General features: G+C 33.7%; 1 protein-coding gene across 1 annotated transcript; it reads left to right on the forward strand.

Annotated features, from left to right (window-relative positions):
• The first annotated feature begins 84 nt into the window (after positions 1 to 84).
• On the forward strand, positions 85 to 573 carry LOC111692270. Its single transcript, XM_023456185.1, has one exon. It carries the CDS (start codon positions 85 to 87, stop codon positions 571 to 573), a length of 489 nt encoding a protein of 162 aa, XP_023311953.1.
• Positions 574 to 17,200: the final 16,627 nt, after the last annotated feature.

The following is a 17,200-nucleotide window of genomic DNA, read 5'->3' on the forward strand; positions in this document are numbered from 1 at the left end:
GATCGATGGACTAGCATTCTTCCCACTGTGCTATTGGGAATACGTGCAGCATGGAAAGAAGACATTCAAGCTACCGCGGCCGAGATGGTGTACGGACAACATCTACGCCTACCCGGAGAATTTCTTCATTCCCGCAGGACAAACGACGAGCTCAGCACCGAAGCGAATTTTGTTAAGGACCTCAGACATCATATGGAAAGCTTACGTCCAGCCGCAGTTAAACGCCATGGCGACAAGACGCCATTCGTTTTTAAAGACTTGGCAACAGCGACACATGTGTTTGTGCGTGCGGACGGCGTTAAAACACAACTACAGAACCCATATGATGGTCCGTTTACAGTGATTAAACGCGACGACAAAACATTCACGGTGCTAGTACGTGGTCGTGAAGTTAAAGTGTCCATAGACAGAGTCAAACCGGCGTATTGTTTGAATGATGCGACAGATACCAGGAACGAGAACAATAGCCTTCCATCAACTTCTGCCCCATTATCCGTGCCAACCACACCCAAGGCAATTACCACTAGGTCCGGCAGAAGGGTCCGTTTCCCTGACCGGCTGCAAATTCCGTGATGGCATCCATACTGGCAGGGGGGTGTGTGGGTACACATGTTTGCAAGTGACCCATATTTGAAAGTACAACGTCAAGAACGCCGCCGGACGCACCATGGGGTTTCCGGAAGCCGACCCCTGTAGAGTGGCGCCAAGACCAGGGACTACCAAGCTACCTACCACCGACTTCAACCACAGGCACTCTCCAACGAACATTCACTCTGTTAACACGTCTTTTCATACACAAGTTTTCTGTACACCAGTTTTCAATAAAATTCTTTATTAGTACCGTTGAGAGAGCGTTTATTTCTTGCTGTACAGCGAAAGCAACCCTCAATTTAATCTTAGCAGCCGGTTTATTCAAACATTATTTGTAGAATAAGTGCATTTGAAGGTTTACATATTCATGATTTTATTGGCTGGTCTTTCTATTTCCTTAATTTTTACTGTAACTTTTTTGTTGTAATTATTGCTTTTTAAGACAGTAGTTTGTACATTTTCTGATTTCTATAATATAAAACTTTCTTGAGGAAATAAAATTGGAAAACTGATGTCTGTTTTATTAGCTTATGTAACTAATATTTTTAAATATTTATTTCTTGTAATTTGTGTACTCAAACCATACTTTTACAAGGCTACTAGTCGTGTGTTTGCTAAAACGCAATATTATATGTATCGTAGATTAGTTTATCTTAATTGGATTTAGATGTTAAACTATCATATTTGCATTTGGAAATATTTTTGAACGTATTTTTAGCGAGTGCCTAATACACTAGGCACAGAAATTAAAAAATCACAAAAATTTTGGGTGATTTTCAAACAGCTGTAACTCAGTGGCGGCTCCTGGCGTTTTGAGATATCATATATCTCTACTGGTCTACTAATTTATTTTCTATATCAAAATTTTTAAAATTTTCTGTTAACAAATGAAAAAGATTCGCAGCTTTTTTCCCTTGCTTACATAAAAAAATTCCATAAATCTTTCAACTACTTTACCGCAATGAACATTATCTAAAAACTACTGATAATTGAGATAAGCAATTTAACATCCGTTGTTTCATTTAGATTTAGGTATTTGCCACGCGAAATATAGAGCATTTCTTATTTCTAAAAATATGACTTCGGATCATTTTGAATTTTGAAAGGTTGCTAAAAACTGAACTTTTTTCTAAAAACATTTTAAATTTATTATCGTACCTTGAAATTGCAATTGCAAGCTCACGAAAATTGCCTTGATTCATGGAATTATCTGATTCATTATGGCCCCTTAAAGCTTGTTCTTGTGTAGCTAAGAAAATAACCATATCAATAAAGTGTTGTACAATGTCTCTATTTTCGTCCACGACTTTATAATGTTTTAAAATATTCTCACGAAATGCGGAATCGAGAAAAGTTTGAATGTTTTCTTTTCCTAATAATTTAAATTTTAATGAATATGTACCTATGCTATTCCAATCGCTCGTGTTTTTTTTAAGGATTCATTAATACATATGTTTCAGATCTGAAAATCCCAGATAATTCCGCGAAGTTTTACTTTTTTCATTAAACAGTAGGCAACAATTAATTCCAACAATATAATTTGGTTTTGGTTTCATTACCTGTTAAACTCATATTTATTGTACCAATTTTTACTAAATGATCTGTTACTTCCGCAATTTTTTTTATTTGTTAAATTCTTCACGTCAGGGGTAGGTTTTAATTTTCAAATAAATAATATATCATCGAAAGTCAACGTACTAAATTTTTTATCTAATAAAAAATTAACAATATAACCATTGCTACTCACCAATTATTAATAAAAACTTACCCCTAAACCGCCACTACTAACCCTAACCTAGACGTAAACATAAACAAAGATATTTATTTTTTAACTCGATTTACACATTATTATAAAACGTTTATTATTTATCAAAATTTGTTTTTTGGAATATAGACCGTGAGCTAGCGCGCATGGGTGTGGCATCATCGAAAAATGTCTGGCATTTTGATGTCTCAAACAGGTAAGTTAGTTAATGAAAGTAAGGGTGGTTTTAAGGGCCGACCCGTGTTCAAAAATTTGGAAAATTAATTTCCTTTTGCATAAAATAATTAGTTTTTCACTCATCTTAAAGTGTCTGGCAGTTGATGTAAAAATAGACATTAATAAGTACCTAACAATTTTCAAATGCCAGGCGGTTTTAAATAGCCGAAAAGGTGGTTCATCGGGGTGAACTTGCAAGAAGAAAAAAAATTCATCGTTCACTATTTGTCTGGCAATAAAAACAATGAAAATTTTTGTTATGAATATGATAAAATAAATTGCCAGACGATTTCCAATGTTCGTAGTTGAATTTCTTTGTGGAAAATTATGTGAAAATTTTTAACATTTTTCAGTGATCACTTTTATCTGGTATCTCCTTGTCACAAAAAATTTGCCAAGCAAATTGGAAAATTGAAAAATTGTGCCAGAAAAGAAAATTCATAAAAAATATATGATTTATTTTTGTCTGGCATTTTGAATTTCAATTAGAAATACGTGTGTAAACACAATATACAAATGCCAGACAAGTTGAGATGTTCGAAAATGTATAAATGAATTGAAAAGTTACAAAAAAATTATGGAAAACTTGGTTTTCTTTTTTTTTCTAATTTAAACGATTTACTTTTGTCTGGCATTTTGCATTACTATTGAAAATACTTATTTATTCTTCAGGTTAAAACGCCAGACAAGTTGAGCTGTTCGAAAATTAAAAAAAATTAAACTAAATTAAATAGTTGTAAAAAATTTATGAAAACTTCAGTGTCTTTTTTTTGTTTGGCAATTCGTTTTCTAATAAAAAATGCACTTACAAACTCAATTTAAAAATCCCAGTCAAGTTGGGCTGTTTGAAAGTATATAAATAAATAAACAAAGTTGTAAAAAAGTTTTTTCATTTTTATATTATAAGCTGTAATTACTTGGGAAACATACTCAAGATACTATTTCCGACGTAAAATTTCCTACTGAATCTGGAATCAACGGAAGTGACTTACCTAGCCAAGAACAGCTGGAAAATAGGAAAAGCCTTCGCAAATTAAAAAAATTCAAACTTTAAATCATATTCGAATTAAGAAATAAAATTGCAGGAAAATATTATTCAAAACATGAATTTTAAATGAATAAAAGTGCTTATTTCAAAATTTTGTACCCCATAAGGGTACAAGTGGCTTATATCCAGTAAAATCACTGTGCTGCGCGGACAACCCAACTTGTCTGGCGTTTTAACCTGAAGTATAAATATATATACAATAGAAATGCCAGACAAAAATAAATCGTTTAAATTAGAAAAAAAGAAAACCAAGTTTTGTTATTTTTTTGTAACTTTTTAATTCATTTATGTAGGCTTTTTTTAATGTTTGTCTAGGGTTTCAACTAAAACAGCAGGTCCGGATATATGTTTATTACGAAACAAACCTGCTGATCACTTAGCAATACACAGCTTCTTGAGAATAACAGTAATAATTGGAGGAGGAGCATTAGTCTTTCTCGTCGTCTGTCTATTCCCGCCTCGCGATCTCGTGTGCTGCAACCGTTTCAGCTCGCACGAGGATGCGCACTATACTCCGCGGTCATAATTATAGAGTGACTCATCGCTAGCTTTTCGACTAGTAAGGGGGATGAAGCGTACAGGAAACGAAAATCCATTGGCGTGTCTGCGTAAAAAGCAACAAGATATAGAAAATATGGAAAGGGCAACAAGATATAGAAAATATGGAAAGAAGATATTAAAACATAACATCTAATATTTTTTTACGGTTTGCTATAACCGGCACTTTGATCCATTTTAATTATTACAGGGTTTTAAAACGTCCCGGTTGTTTTTTTTAATTTATAAATTTATTATAGCCACGGAATTAGACCCCTCGCCTACGCTTATGCTATGACGTTTCTAAGGACGGGTAAATCAAGTCCGTTTACACCCACTAAAACGGCATTTCCCTATTCCCTACCAAGTGCAAAAGACAGATAGAATATAGATCGACGTTCAGTGTAACTCAGTCTATTGACGATTATAGATTCTATCGATGTGCGTAGCGAGCAGTACAAAGACAAATAATATTGAACCGTTATAAAAATCATTTTATATTTTATATGCGTTATGGTAATAATGTTAGCTTTTAGATTTGGATATAGCGTGTAAAAATGATGATGTCGATAGCGTTCACGATTTACTAGATGCACCCACCATTTTCTTTTTTGATGTTTTTTTTTTCGTTTTAAATATTTCCAAGTAAGGTAAGAAAACGTAGCCACTTGATATGCGTTCATTTTCAGATGTGACATGATTCACGTGGGATTTCCTGACTATTTTTGCTCGTGTGGCGAGTACTACTACAACGCGCGTTATGGACGACGCGCATCATGATGTGCGTTAACTAAACGCTCGTGTGTCCCTGGCGTAAGCAGGCAAGGGATGGCGTCGTTTAGTTCAGCGGCTACCGGCTAGCCCGAATGTTATGTTGGTTGCTGCTGAGGTCATGACTAAATTATAATTTTTTTGTAATTTGGTAGCAGAAGTTTCAAAGGAGGTAATGCAGTTTAGATTTAATTTTATAAAAATTAGGTCAAATAAATTCTAAAATAATCAAGGTGGGCACTGCTGTAACTTGAAAGGAAATCGTCGTAGTAGTACAGGCAAGACATTCCTTCTAAATCCCCACTAGGGGGGTTTTTGGGGTCGGGGATTTCGATTCTGACACTGAAACGTATGTCCGACGCCCCCCCAAGGGCAAGGGGGGCCTTCTATAAAACATCGAATAGCTGAGTAATTGCCTTCTAAATTTCTACTCGGGGGTTTTCGGGGTCGGGGATTCCGAATCTGACACTGGAAAATATCCATTAATCTTAGCTTGTCTATCACTGAGAAAAATTGTTGTAGAATTGGAGAAATCCTGGACAATCCGTTCCCAAGAGACACATTTCGTTAAATCAAAGAAATATTCCTTAAAACCGAAGAATATTTCATGGGTCATGGATTTTCAAAAGAATCTTGGGCCGGTGCCACTGCGGATAATGCATAACAATTAGACGACAAAATCCGATTATCGACAATGCAGATCTTGTGGGTGCAGGAAGCATGGAATTACATGCACAATTACATGTACAAATTGTTTTGGAACCAACTGTTCCAATCCTGAAATAGTCGAAAATGTAATAGATGATAGTGATGGCAGTACTGATGATGAAAATTGTGATTGATAGTGAAAGTGTTAGATAAACATACGATAGTAATTGTCTCACTAATTGCCTTGCAAATAAAAAGAAAATTGGTTCTCAGAATAAAGGGGATTCTTTTCGACTCATTAATTTTTCTTACCCTTCTTGTCTAATCTCTGTACATTTACGTGAGTTGTAACCTACTTAGCTAAGCCTACAAGATCATGGTTGGTATGCGGGTGGAGCAGTTTTATTGCAAAAATCTAATGTGCCTTTCGATGTTTTCCAGAAAGCCCACCCCACGGGCATACTTTTCAGTGTCAGAATCGGAATCCCGACTCCGAAAACCCCCGAGTGGAAATTTAGAAGGCAATTACTCAGCTATTCGATGTTTTACAGAAGGCTTCCCCCTTGCCCTCTGGGGGGGGGGGGGGGGCATATTTTTCAGGGTCAGATTCGAAATCTCCGACCCCGAAAACCAGATTTCTACAACTTTTAGTCAATTTTGACCATTTTTAGGAAATTCGGAAAAATTGATGCACTCCAAGATGCACTTTATGCACCCGCAATGCAGTTTCGATCCAGCCCCAAAGTGTAATAGATAGACTTTTTTCCTGATGTTTTTCCGAAGACAATGCCGAAAACCTCAACTCGATCGGTTCATCAGAAAAAAAATTCTGATTTATTGTCTAACTTGCCTGGTCTATAGAGAGAATAAAAAAAAGGGAAATTGAAACTTCAGGTTTCTAGTTTTCGGATCCGGAGTTTAAAATTTTTTAGCGTCAGCAGTTTTTGAATAATCATTAGAAAATCAACAAAAAAATATTACAATTTTTGCTTTTCTTTAAAAAGGCCTATGCACTTCAAAAAATTTTTTGGTAATTTCACCATAAAGCTCATTTAAATAATTTAATTATTTTCAATTTGAGTGGTTCCGGAGCTCTACGATGATTTGTCGCTGAGTTATCGTCAAAAAAAATTATCAAAGCAAACAAATCATTTTTGACTTTGGCAATCAATTACTCAGGAAATAATGGTCGTACAGCAAATCCAAGCAGGATTTTGAAAACTGCAAATATTCTCTACAAGTCGTAGTTATTGGTTTTTGATAAAATTTTTCGAAGTGAAAATGTTGGTTGGAAAAAAGGTACAAAATTGTATAATTAGGGATACTTGAATTTCAATTATTTTTTTTAACGTATCCACTCACAATCGTCAAAATAAAATTGGTTGATTTTTCACCGGCACTGTTTTCTTTATTGAGGTCTTTATTGAATTAGTTTGGGTTCTTCTTGATGACGCCTCTTTAAATATAAGGACAAAAATCAGGATGCGATTAAATGGCTCATCTTCATATTTTTCATATTCAGTGAGAAATTATTTAAATCGAAAATTTAATAATAAACGGATAACTAAGAATGCTGCATGCCAGTGGCCACCTAGGTGTCCAGACCTCACTGTAATGGACTTCTTTGTATCGGACTATATAAAAAATCTTATACACGTGTTCAACTTACTACTTGCGATGATATGAAGGAAAGGATTAGAGATGCACTTACCACAATCACTCTAGATATTGTAAGAATATCATTTGAATATAGAATGAGAATGCTGTATTTAAGAGAATGGCTATCAGTTCGATCATCAATTAAAATTTTGTTTCTTCTAAAAGTAAAATTTCCTTTAATAAATATTTTTCATATGTGTTGTATAAATATAAAACTTCTCACATTGTGGTCTGAAAGAAAACCTGAACAGAATTGACTGTATGGTAGGGCAACAGAAACAACCTATTCATATCTTATGTGAGTTCATTATGGAGAACCAAAATTGGATCCAGAAGAGTATAGCATAATCTCACACATAACCTATAGTAAGGTTGCACAAATTAGGGCAAGGGACAAAAGATGAAAGATTGAAATGAAAGACAATGAAATACAATAGTTACAGGACTGCGGTACTTCTGGCGGCTGTGTCAGATGGGTGATGTAGAAAAAGAATGTTCTAATTGTAAAAAAATCTTGCTTAGAGTATACTTATACCCTTTATCTAGAAAAGGATGTAGGTAATGTAGAACATTTTATAAAAATATAATATTTTGTCTTAATAAAGGATTTAAAGAATTGTTTGATAAAGTAGAATAGAAGAGCATACACATACTAGTTTGATGGCAATCTTAGGGTATGTTCAGCGAATGGTGGGACCGGTCAAAGTCGTTCAACGAACAAATATTTCGTTGGTCAGCCCAATGCTGATTGGGAATATTGGGCAGGTTTTAATACAGTTAATACAACCCCGTTCAGCGAATTGTTTGATTAAAGAAGTTTGACCAAACTAGTCCGACCATTCGTTAAACACAGCCTTAATCTATTGGGCAGTGTCAGCAAATAAACTAAAATATTGCATAAATATGTGCATATGTTATAATCATAAAACGAAAAATATGCATTTTGTTCCATACAATTGTTTTTTTTTTTCTTTGAAATTGGTAGAAAATTTCGTGGTCTTTAATTTTTTTTCTAGATAAAAATACAAAAAAGTAAAGGAGTAGAAATGTATTCATCAGAAAAACCTTACAAATAAGAATATGATAAATCATAAAAGGAAGAGGGTTATACATTTACCCAGTAATGTTATATGAATACCCCTATTCGGTACAGGATCATTGGTTATAAATATACAACCTAAAAATTGTTTTAATTAAGTTTAACAACAATATTTTTGTTTTTCTTTTTGTACAAAATGTAAACTTAATACTGCACGATTTCCATTAATTTTTTCTTATATTCTTATAGTTATATTATTTGTATTAAAATTAAATTGTAATTGTACTCTTTGTTTCAGGAAAATCCATATGGCAATTAGTCTTAGAACAGTTTGATGATTTACTAGTCAAAATTTTATTGTTAGCAGCTATTATTTCATTCGTAAGTGTATTTTATTTGGTTAGTTATTTTATTAGATTTGAGAATAACGATGAAATACTAATTTATGTACCTACAAGATTGAAAGTGAATTTTTATGTAAAGAATTTATTACTTGTACCTTACCATTATTATTAAAAATAGTGTGCTTATAGATGCATTAAAAAAGTATTCATTACTTATCTATCTATATCTACCGATGAAGAAACAGTATACAGGATGTTAAAAAAAGAGTGTAAAATATTTCAGGAGGTAATAGTATGAACCAAAATAAGCAGAAAAGTCTTAATAAACATGGGTCCGCAAAGTAACGGTTGCGGAGATGTGGACCACTATTCGTTTTATTTTATTAGGAATAAACCTACAAAGGAAGCTTTTAACAAAAAAAAATCAAAGTTACAACAAAGTTACAGAAGATGTTCAAAGTGCCCTCCGTCCATTTCCAAGCAGGCACGACATCTTCGTCTCAACGATATTCGAACTCTTTCGAAAACACCCTCCTTGGTTTGGATTTCTTGACACTTTTGATTAATCCGTAGCTGCAGCTCTTCCAGGCTATTTACAGGAGTACCATACACTAATGTCTTCAAATATCCCCAAACAAAGAAATCTAGAGGGTTCAGATCAGGCGATCTTGGAGGCCATAAAACAGGTCCGGCCCTTCCTACCCATCTATGTGGAAAAGTTTGGTGTAAATGCTCTCTAACGGCCATGGAAAAATGAGCTGGAGCACCATCATGCTGGAACCACATTTGTTGCCTCTGATTCAAAGGAATGTCTTCCAAAAACTCATACAGTGTGTTCTGCAGAAAGTTGAGGTAAGCAGCGCCTGTTAATCGGTTTGGTAAAACAACAGGACCTAGAAACCTGTCACCTACAATACCCATCCAAATGTTTAATGAAAAACGTGCCTGATGTCCAGATTCTATTAGAGCATGAGGATTTTCGTCGGCCCAAATATGCGTATTGTGAAAATTAAACACTCCATTTCTTGTGAACCCGGCCTCATCAGTAAAAAGAATGTTTGCAAGAAAACGAGGGTCTTCAGCATCATGACGTAGAAACCAGCGGCAAAAAACCAAACGTGCTTGATGATCATTTATTGGATTTAAGGCCTGTACTCGTTGCACATGGTATGGATAAAGCAGTTGCTCGTGAAGGATTCTCCAAACAAGAGGACCACTAATTCCTACCTCGGCTGATATTCTCCGCACACTCGTACCTGGATTCTGCTCTACCAGTGCTAGAATTTCTTCTTCTGCTCTAGGAGTGGATACCGACCTTGGTCTTCCGGATAAATGGCACTGTTTGCTCAAGGAACCGGTATCACGCAATCTTTGGTGAATTCTTCCAAACATGCGTTGTGAAGGAATCTGGCGATTTGGATAAGCGTCAACATAAAGACGTCGCGCTTCGGTGGCGTTCCCATTAGCACGACCATACATGAAATGCATGTCTGTTAATTCTGCGTTAGAGTAACCAGCCATAGCGAAAGAAAACTTGTGCACTGAGAACAACTGTCAAATACGTACTGTTTATTTCACTAAACATCAACCAACTATTATAAGAAAATACACAACGTTTTTGCAAAATAAAAAAAGGGGCTAAAAAACATAAAACATTCCATATCTCCGCAACCGTTACTTTGCGGACCCATGTTTATTGAGACTTTTCTGCTTATTTTGGTTCATACTATTACCTCCTTAAATATTTTACACTCTTTTTTTAACACCCTGTATGTATAGAAAAATGTGTTTCATGTAATATATGATTTTCAGTAGGTATATTGTAAATTTAGAAATTTTGTATTCATAAGTTATTCATTATTAATATTTAACTTTCATAAATAGATGATTAAGTGAAAATATATTTAAGTTGAAGGAATTTTTTAGTAAAATCCCAAGTTTGATAAAGTATTGCAATCACTTTTCATTTTGGGGCAAATCCTATGTTACCAATCTTGAAATTCAATATATTTTTGAAGCATGTAAAAAAATTAATATGTATTAGGTTAAAAGTAAAACTTCGTAAGTACTATTCAAACTTTTATTTTATTGGATTTTCTCATAAGGGTCAATAAACAAAATAATTTTGAACATTTTGTTTGACAGTAATTCAAACTTTGAATCTAAAATAGTACAGATGATTAAATTTTGATAGTTTTTTTTTTTTTATTTAAATAGCAATTAAATATAAAAAACGTAGGTAGTGTTTAATATGGAGCGAAATATTTAGAAATGTCAAACACCAAGTGCCATTTGCCAAATAGTCCTTTTGGTACAAAACAGGAACAACTTTTAGGGTACTTGATCAACCTAGAGACTCTAGTTGGTGGATGGATTAAATGTAGAATACTATGACATTACTAAAACGTCAAATATCAGCCAACGTGTGACTGATAGCAATGGCATGTGATGGTCTCTAGTTACAATTACCTCCAATGGCCAATTGCAGTACATGGTCCATCATGAAGAGGGGCCATAATATAGTTAGATAATCAGTCAACAACACCAGACGATAATCTCTGTCATCCTTATTTATACATATAAATAATAAATAAGTCTTAAAAAATTTCTTATACAAAATTCCTAAGCCTTCATATAGATGAGAATTTAAAATAAAATCTGAACTAAATTCTGCGTATTTTACTTTAAGAAGTATTAGTTACATAATTATCATAATCGCAAATACTTATTATTAAATATTTATTACACATTAGCATACCTACACAAGCTATGGATTCGCACAGGTCATTCTTGTGTAGAACCGATTAAGAGACTTCCCACAGAGCACAGTGACATTCGTAGGATGTACTGAGGATAACTTTTCAGGATATATAGGATATCCTCGGATAGGTACACGATCACCTCAGGATGTACCAGGGATATCCAAATGGAACCGCCTGGGCTTTGCTTTTGACGTCCTGAGGACATCCGCATGGCTATATACAGGACATTGTCAGGTTATCAGTGGATCAAATGAGGACAACCTAGGCTTTACTGTTGATGTCCTCAGGACATCAGCCGGGGCTATTATCAGGTTATCAGTGGATCAAATGAGGACAACGTAGGCTTTACTGTTGATGTCCTCAGGACATTAGCTGGGCTATGCACAGCACATTTTTAGTACTTATTGGGCTAATAAAAAAATTACAGGGTGATATTAAATATTTCTATAGATCAAATACGTACCTAATTTCTAAAACATTTGCTTGCCATTTCCACTCCATCTAATATTTTTTATTCAAAAAAATATTGACAAAAAAATTAAAAGGGAAATCTGATCATTTATCTATTCGGTTATAATATGTAATACGAGATTTGATTTCTTTAAATACCACTGGAATAAAAATTAACAATACAATATTTTGGATATGTCGATTAGATTCGTCATAAATACGTAAAGGGTAGTTTTAAAATTCTCTTTTCATGAGATTTAAAGACATTTTAACATTTTTCTGCAAGAAGTATTCCATCGTTGATACATGTATGTATTTTTTAAACATTTTACTCACCCACTTACTAAAGTCTGACGAGAAAATTCTGTAACATAGCCACTGGCAGATATTTTTCTATTTAAGACTACATACAAATTTTCAGAAACATCTCCAAATTATTTAGATATACGGATCAATGGTTCATATTATTCATAAAACTGATTTGAGGCATTTTTTTAAACTGGAACAAATAAGACCTAAAGTACTTCATGAGAATAAAATATAAACTTTAACAGCACTTATTTTTAAACCGAGTTCTTGAATAAAAAAATTAAATTAAACTGATTTTTTTATTTATTGCACATTATAAATATAAACTTAAAAAGCAAATTTCACATGTAATTATATATATAATCAACTCTTTCTATGATACCTACATATAACCAACTTTTTTATTACAGAATATAAACAAAGTTATATACACCACTAAGTTATTATTTGTATTATATGTATAACTATTCCTTATGTGCTGTTGATCTGGTCTCTTTTTATAGTCTCTCATTTGCATGCCGCGGCATGTTTTAATGCTCTCTCCATTATCTTTTTCTGGGCAATTTTTTGTGTAATGTCCTTTTGAAATTCCAGCTGTAAATTTGTAGAAAAAGTATGTTAATAATATATTTACATTGTAGACAAGTGACAAAACAAAAATTTTCATTAAATACATTTAACAAGACTATTCTAATTTCATGAACTAAGCATTATAATCTGTTGATATCAAATTTAAGCTATTCTAATAGATAATACGTAATTCTGCCTACGATTTATACTGTAATCCTTATAACTCACAATGTTGGTACAAATATTACAGAACTATAATAAATTAATTAAATTTATGGGTTACAATCCTTTGTCAGAACACCTATATACAACACATTCAAAACTAAAAATTATAGATATTTGAACATAGTATGTAGATTTGGTGATACCACTTATACACATCTATTACAAATGGTGATAATAAGAACTATACTAATTTTTGAATAGTTAGGCTCTATATAAAAAATATTTGAAAACATGTTTTTTTAATGCGTTCTTTAAGTTCAAACAGTAAGAACAAAATTAGTTAATACTATATACGATTCTAACCTATATGTTTATTCTACGATATTAATACCTTAATACCAAAGGTAGTTTAAATACTTACTTCTATCAGCAGGTAGTTGATGCACGTCACTTAACAACTATTTTTTTGTACGATCAAGCTTTTTTAGTTCACTTGCCATGTTCGTTTCTGCGACAGTAGGATGCGCTTACTGGTTGCTAAGGCTAACAAAACGGTAAGTAATTCACTTACCGTTCTAAAACGGTAAGTGAATAACTGTCAAAATAGACATTTTCAACATCGCATTGATTTGGAATGAGTTTTCTAGAATTCAGTTTTAAATGTGGGTAATTGATATAAAAGAAAGATGTATTTTAAATATATTTATTAATGTTGAAATTAAATGTACAGTTTGTACAATTGCTTACAGAAATTGGAGCAGTACATGTTTTTTCAATTTCTATTCTATTCTAGAACTGTCAATTTCGTCAATTAAGAAAGCCGCGACAACAATAAACATCAGTAGATTTCAAAAAACCTGCTCCGCAAATTTATTCAGAAATGTCATTTTTGACGTTACATAAAAAATTAAATACGTATATATAATTTCGATTTCATTTATTGCGATCGTGCAAAAAATAGTATAAGCATCACGAACGTTAAGAGTTATACCGTTCTCACAATCAGACACAATTGGAGGCTGAGCGAAGCGAAACATTGTCTTCGAACGGTAAATTACCCTTACCGTTCTTAATGCTTAATATACTATAACAAGCTTTAAATTTCACTTTCCACTTTTCAAATTAATAAAAACGTCATTGAGTCACACACTTATAAAACAAAGAAAACACAGAAAATGGCGAGATACGGGTCATACGTCAATATATCATACTGCGCATGCACCATGCACTGTGCCAAGCCAAGAACCATCCCAGGATGGGATCACTCTAGAATTTGCCTAGGATATCCCAAAATTGGAGATTGTTCAGCTTTTAATATCTTCATAGGATATTTCCAGGACATCCTGTCTGGATTTACCTGGGATATCCCCAACTAGGATATTGATAAGATCTACTTGTCTTATTTAAATATCATGAGGATATCCTGAGGACTGAGATCCCCGATTAGGATATACAGGGTCATTTTTAAGTTGGGTAAATCCTACCGCCAAATAAAGCTAAGAAAAATAAATATTTTGTTCCTTACCCACTAACTCCACTTTTTCGAAATATCAATATTAACGAAAGTACAGGGGGTTAAAGTTTTGTTTAAAAAGTTTAAAAATGAATTTTTTTCTACGAAACCGCTTGTGATATGTTAATGAAATTTTACAGGCGTTGATAACTCCAAAAGTCGCATATTATTCGATAAGCAGAATATTTCTAAATCTATCAGTGGCGCACGTACCAACAGATAATTCAATATTTTTTAAGAAAAAATGGTACGCTACTGTTTTTTCGAAACATAAAATAATTTTTGATTTCTCTGTTCACTTCTGAAGAAGAAAGCTCTCTTGAGTTCTTTTCACACGACTCGTAGTTTTCAAATAAAAAAAAAAGAAATAGTTTTATTCCACATTCAAAATCAAATGTAACTTTAATTCAAAATCAAATCACACTTTTTCACATTTTGTTTTTGTTTATTCCTATTGTCAACCAATGTCCTGTCAATTTAATTGCTTCCGTAACATTATTCAAGTACCAATACAAAAATGGCTTATCTTTATTCAAATAGTGAATTACTTGATATGCTGATTATTTACGGGGAGTGTCGTACAAATGCCGCTGCTGCATCTCGCTTATACGCTGAACGATTTCCNTTTTATTCCACATTCAAAATCAAATGTAACTTTAATTCAAAATCAAATCACACTTTTTCACATTTTGTTTTTGTTTATTCCTATTGTCAACCAATGTCCTGTCAATTTAATTGCTTCCGTAAAATTATTAAAGTACCAATACAAAAATGGCTTATCTTTATTCAAATAACGAATTACTTGATATGCTGATTATTTACGGGGAGTGTCGTACAAATGCCGCTGCTGCATCTCGCTTATACGCTGAACGATTTCCGTTGCGAGTCAGTCCTTCACACCGTCAATTCCTCAATGTAGTTCAAAGAACCAGAGAAACTGGTAAATTAAAGGAATATCGCGGAGGTCATGCAGGGAGACCCCGACAACGTGAAAATGTTCAAATCGAAGATCAAGTTTTACAACTTATCGAGGAAGACCCAACAAGAAGCACTCGGAGACAGGTCGAAGTGAGTCAAACCAAGGTATGGAGAACATTACGCGAAAATCAGTTATACCCTTTTCACGTTCAACGTGTACAGGCGCTACAACCTACCGATCATCCACGCAGAGTTCAATTCTGTGAATGGCTGTTACAAAAGCATGCAGATGATGAACATTTTTCTAAAACCATTTTAGCTATGGACGAAGCACAATTCACTCGTGACGGTATAAATAACTTGCAAAATACGCACCTTTGGTCTATAGAAAATCTACATGCTGTTAGAAGAACCAATTTTCAACATCGATTTTCCGTCAATGTATGGGCAGGACTTGTGAATGGAATGCTCATTGGACCACATATTTTACCAGATCGTTTAACGGGCGAAAATTATTTAAACTTCTTGCAAAATGATCTGCCAGTTCTCTTGGAGGAACTGCCATTGAAAGTTAGGCAAAACATGTAGCTTCTGCAAGACGGAGCACCCCCCACTTCAGTAGGGAGGTACGATTGTTCTTGGACAATACTTTTCGAAATAAATGGATTGGTCGAGGTGGTCCAGTGGAGTGGCCTCCGAGATCTCCAGATCTGACACCATGTGACTTTTTTTTTGTGGGGCTACATGAAATCCTTAGTATACCAAATTCCTGTGCAAACAGTGGAAGAATTGATTGGACGCATAGAGGAGGCTGCTATTACGATTAGAGGGAAACCAGTTTCTTTACTTCGCGCGGTGACTGAACAGTGGTTACGTCAAGCTGAACTATGCGCCGAAGTAAATGTAACTCATTTTGAGCATATCAGTTAGATTAAGTTTAGTAAAATTTTCGTAACATACCTACTTAAGTAATTTTGAATGTTACATTTGATTTTGAATGTGGAATAAAACTATTTCTTTTTTTTTTATTTGAAAACTATGAGTCGTGTGAAAAAAACTCAAGAGAGCTTTCTTCTTCAGAACTGAACAGAGAAATCAAAAATTATTTTTATGTTTCGAAAAAATAGTAGCGTACCATTTTTTCTTAAAAAAATATTGAATTATCTGTTGGTACGTGCCCCACTGATAGATTTAGAAATATTCTGCTTATCGAATAATATGCGACTTTTGGAATTATCAACGCCTGTAAAATTTCATTAACGTATCACAAGCGGTTTCGTAGAAAAAAATTCATTTTTAAAATTTTTAAACAAAACTTTAACACACTGTACTTTCGTTAATATTGATATTTCGAAAAAGTGGTAAAGGAAAAAAATATTTATTTTTCTTAGCTTTATTTGGCAGTAGAAGGATTTACCCAACTTAAAAATCACCCTGTATGTATACAGGGTGTCCGGTAAGTACCTCCTAATCTCTCGGGAGTGTATAGGGGAGGTCAAAATAAAACTAGTCCTTCCTATAATTTTTTTTCCTAATGTGCCCCCTAACGGAGTTATGGGGGGTCAAAGGGGTACCTAGAAATTAACGTTTAGGGTTATAACTTTGAAACCACCCTGTATATTTTAATAAAATTTTCGTACGTTGTATTACACATGGAGCTCTACGATTTGATGCTAAAATCAACTTTTTGCTATTATCAGGTGTCCAGAAACGGACTGGCCCTATCACAATTTTTCTCAAAATTTTGACAGAAGTAATTTTATCAAACTGAAAATATTATTATTAGATACTCTGAAGGTTTTTCTTTAAAAATGGTACTCTTTATTTATTTCGAAAAAATGAACGGTTTGCGAGATAAATCGGTTTTGAAAAAAATTGGTAACAAATACAACAAC

This window comes from Anoplophora glabripennis, unplaced genomic scaffold (genome assembly GCF_000390285.2).
Source record: "Anoplophora glabripennis isolate ALB-LARVAE unplaced genomic scaffold, Agla_2.0 scaffold1236, whole genome shotgun sequence".
Classification (NCBI taxonomy): domain Eukaryota; kingdom Metazoa; phylum Arthropoda; class Insecta; order Coleoptera; family Cerambycidae; genus Anoplophora; species Anoplophora glabripennis.

What these genes read in the sequence shown, in the direction of transcription:
- LOC111692270 (XM_023456185.1), top strand. Translation starts at nt 85, where the DNA reads ATGGTGTACGGACAACATCTACGCCTACCCGGAGAATTTCTTCATTCC.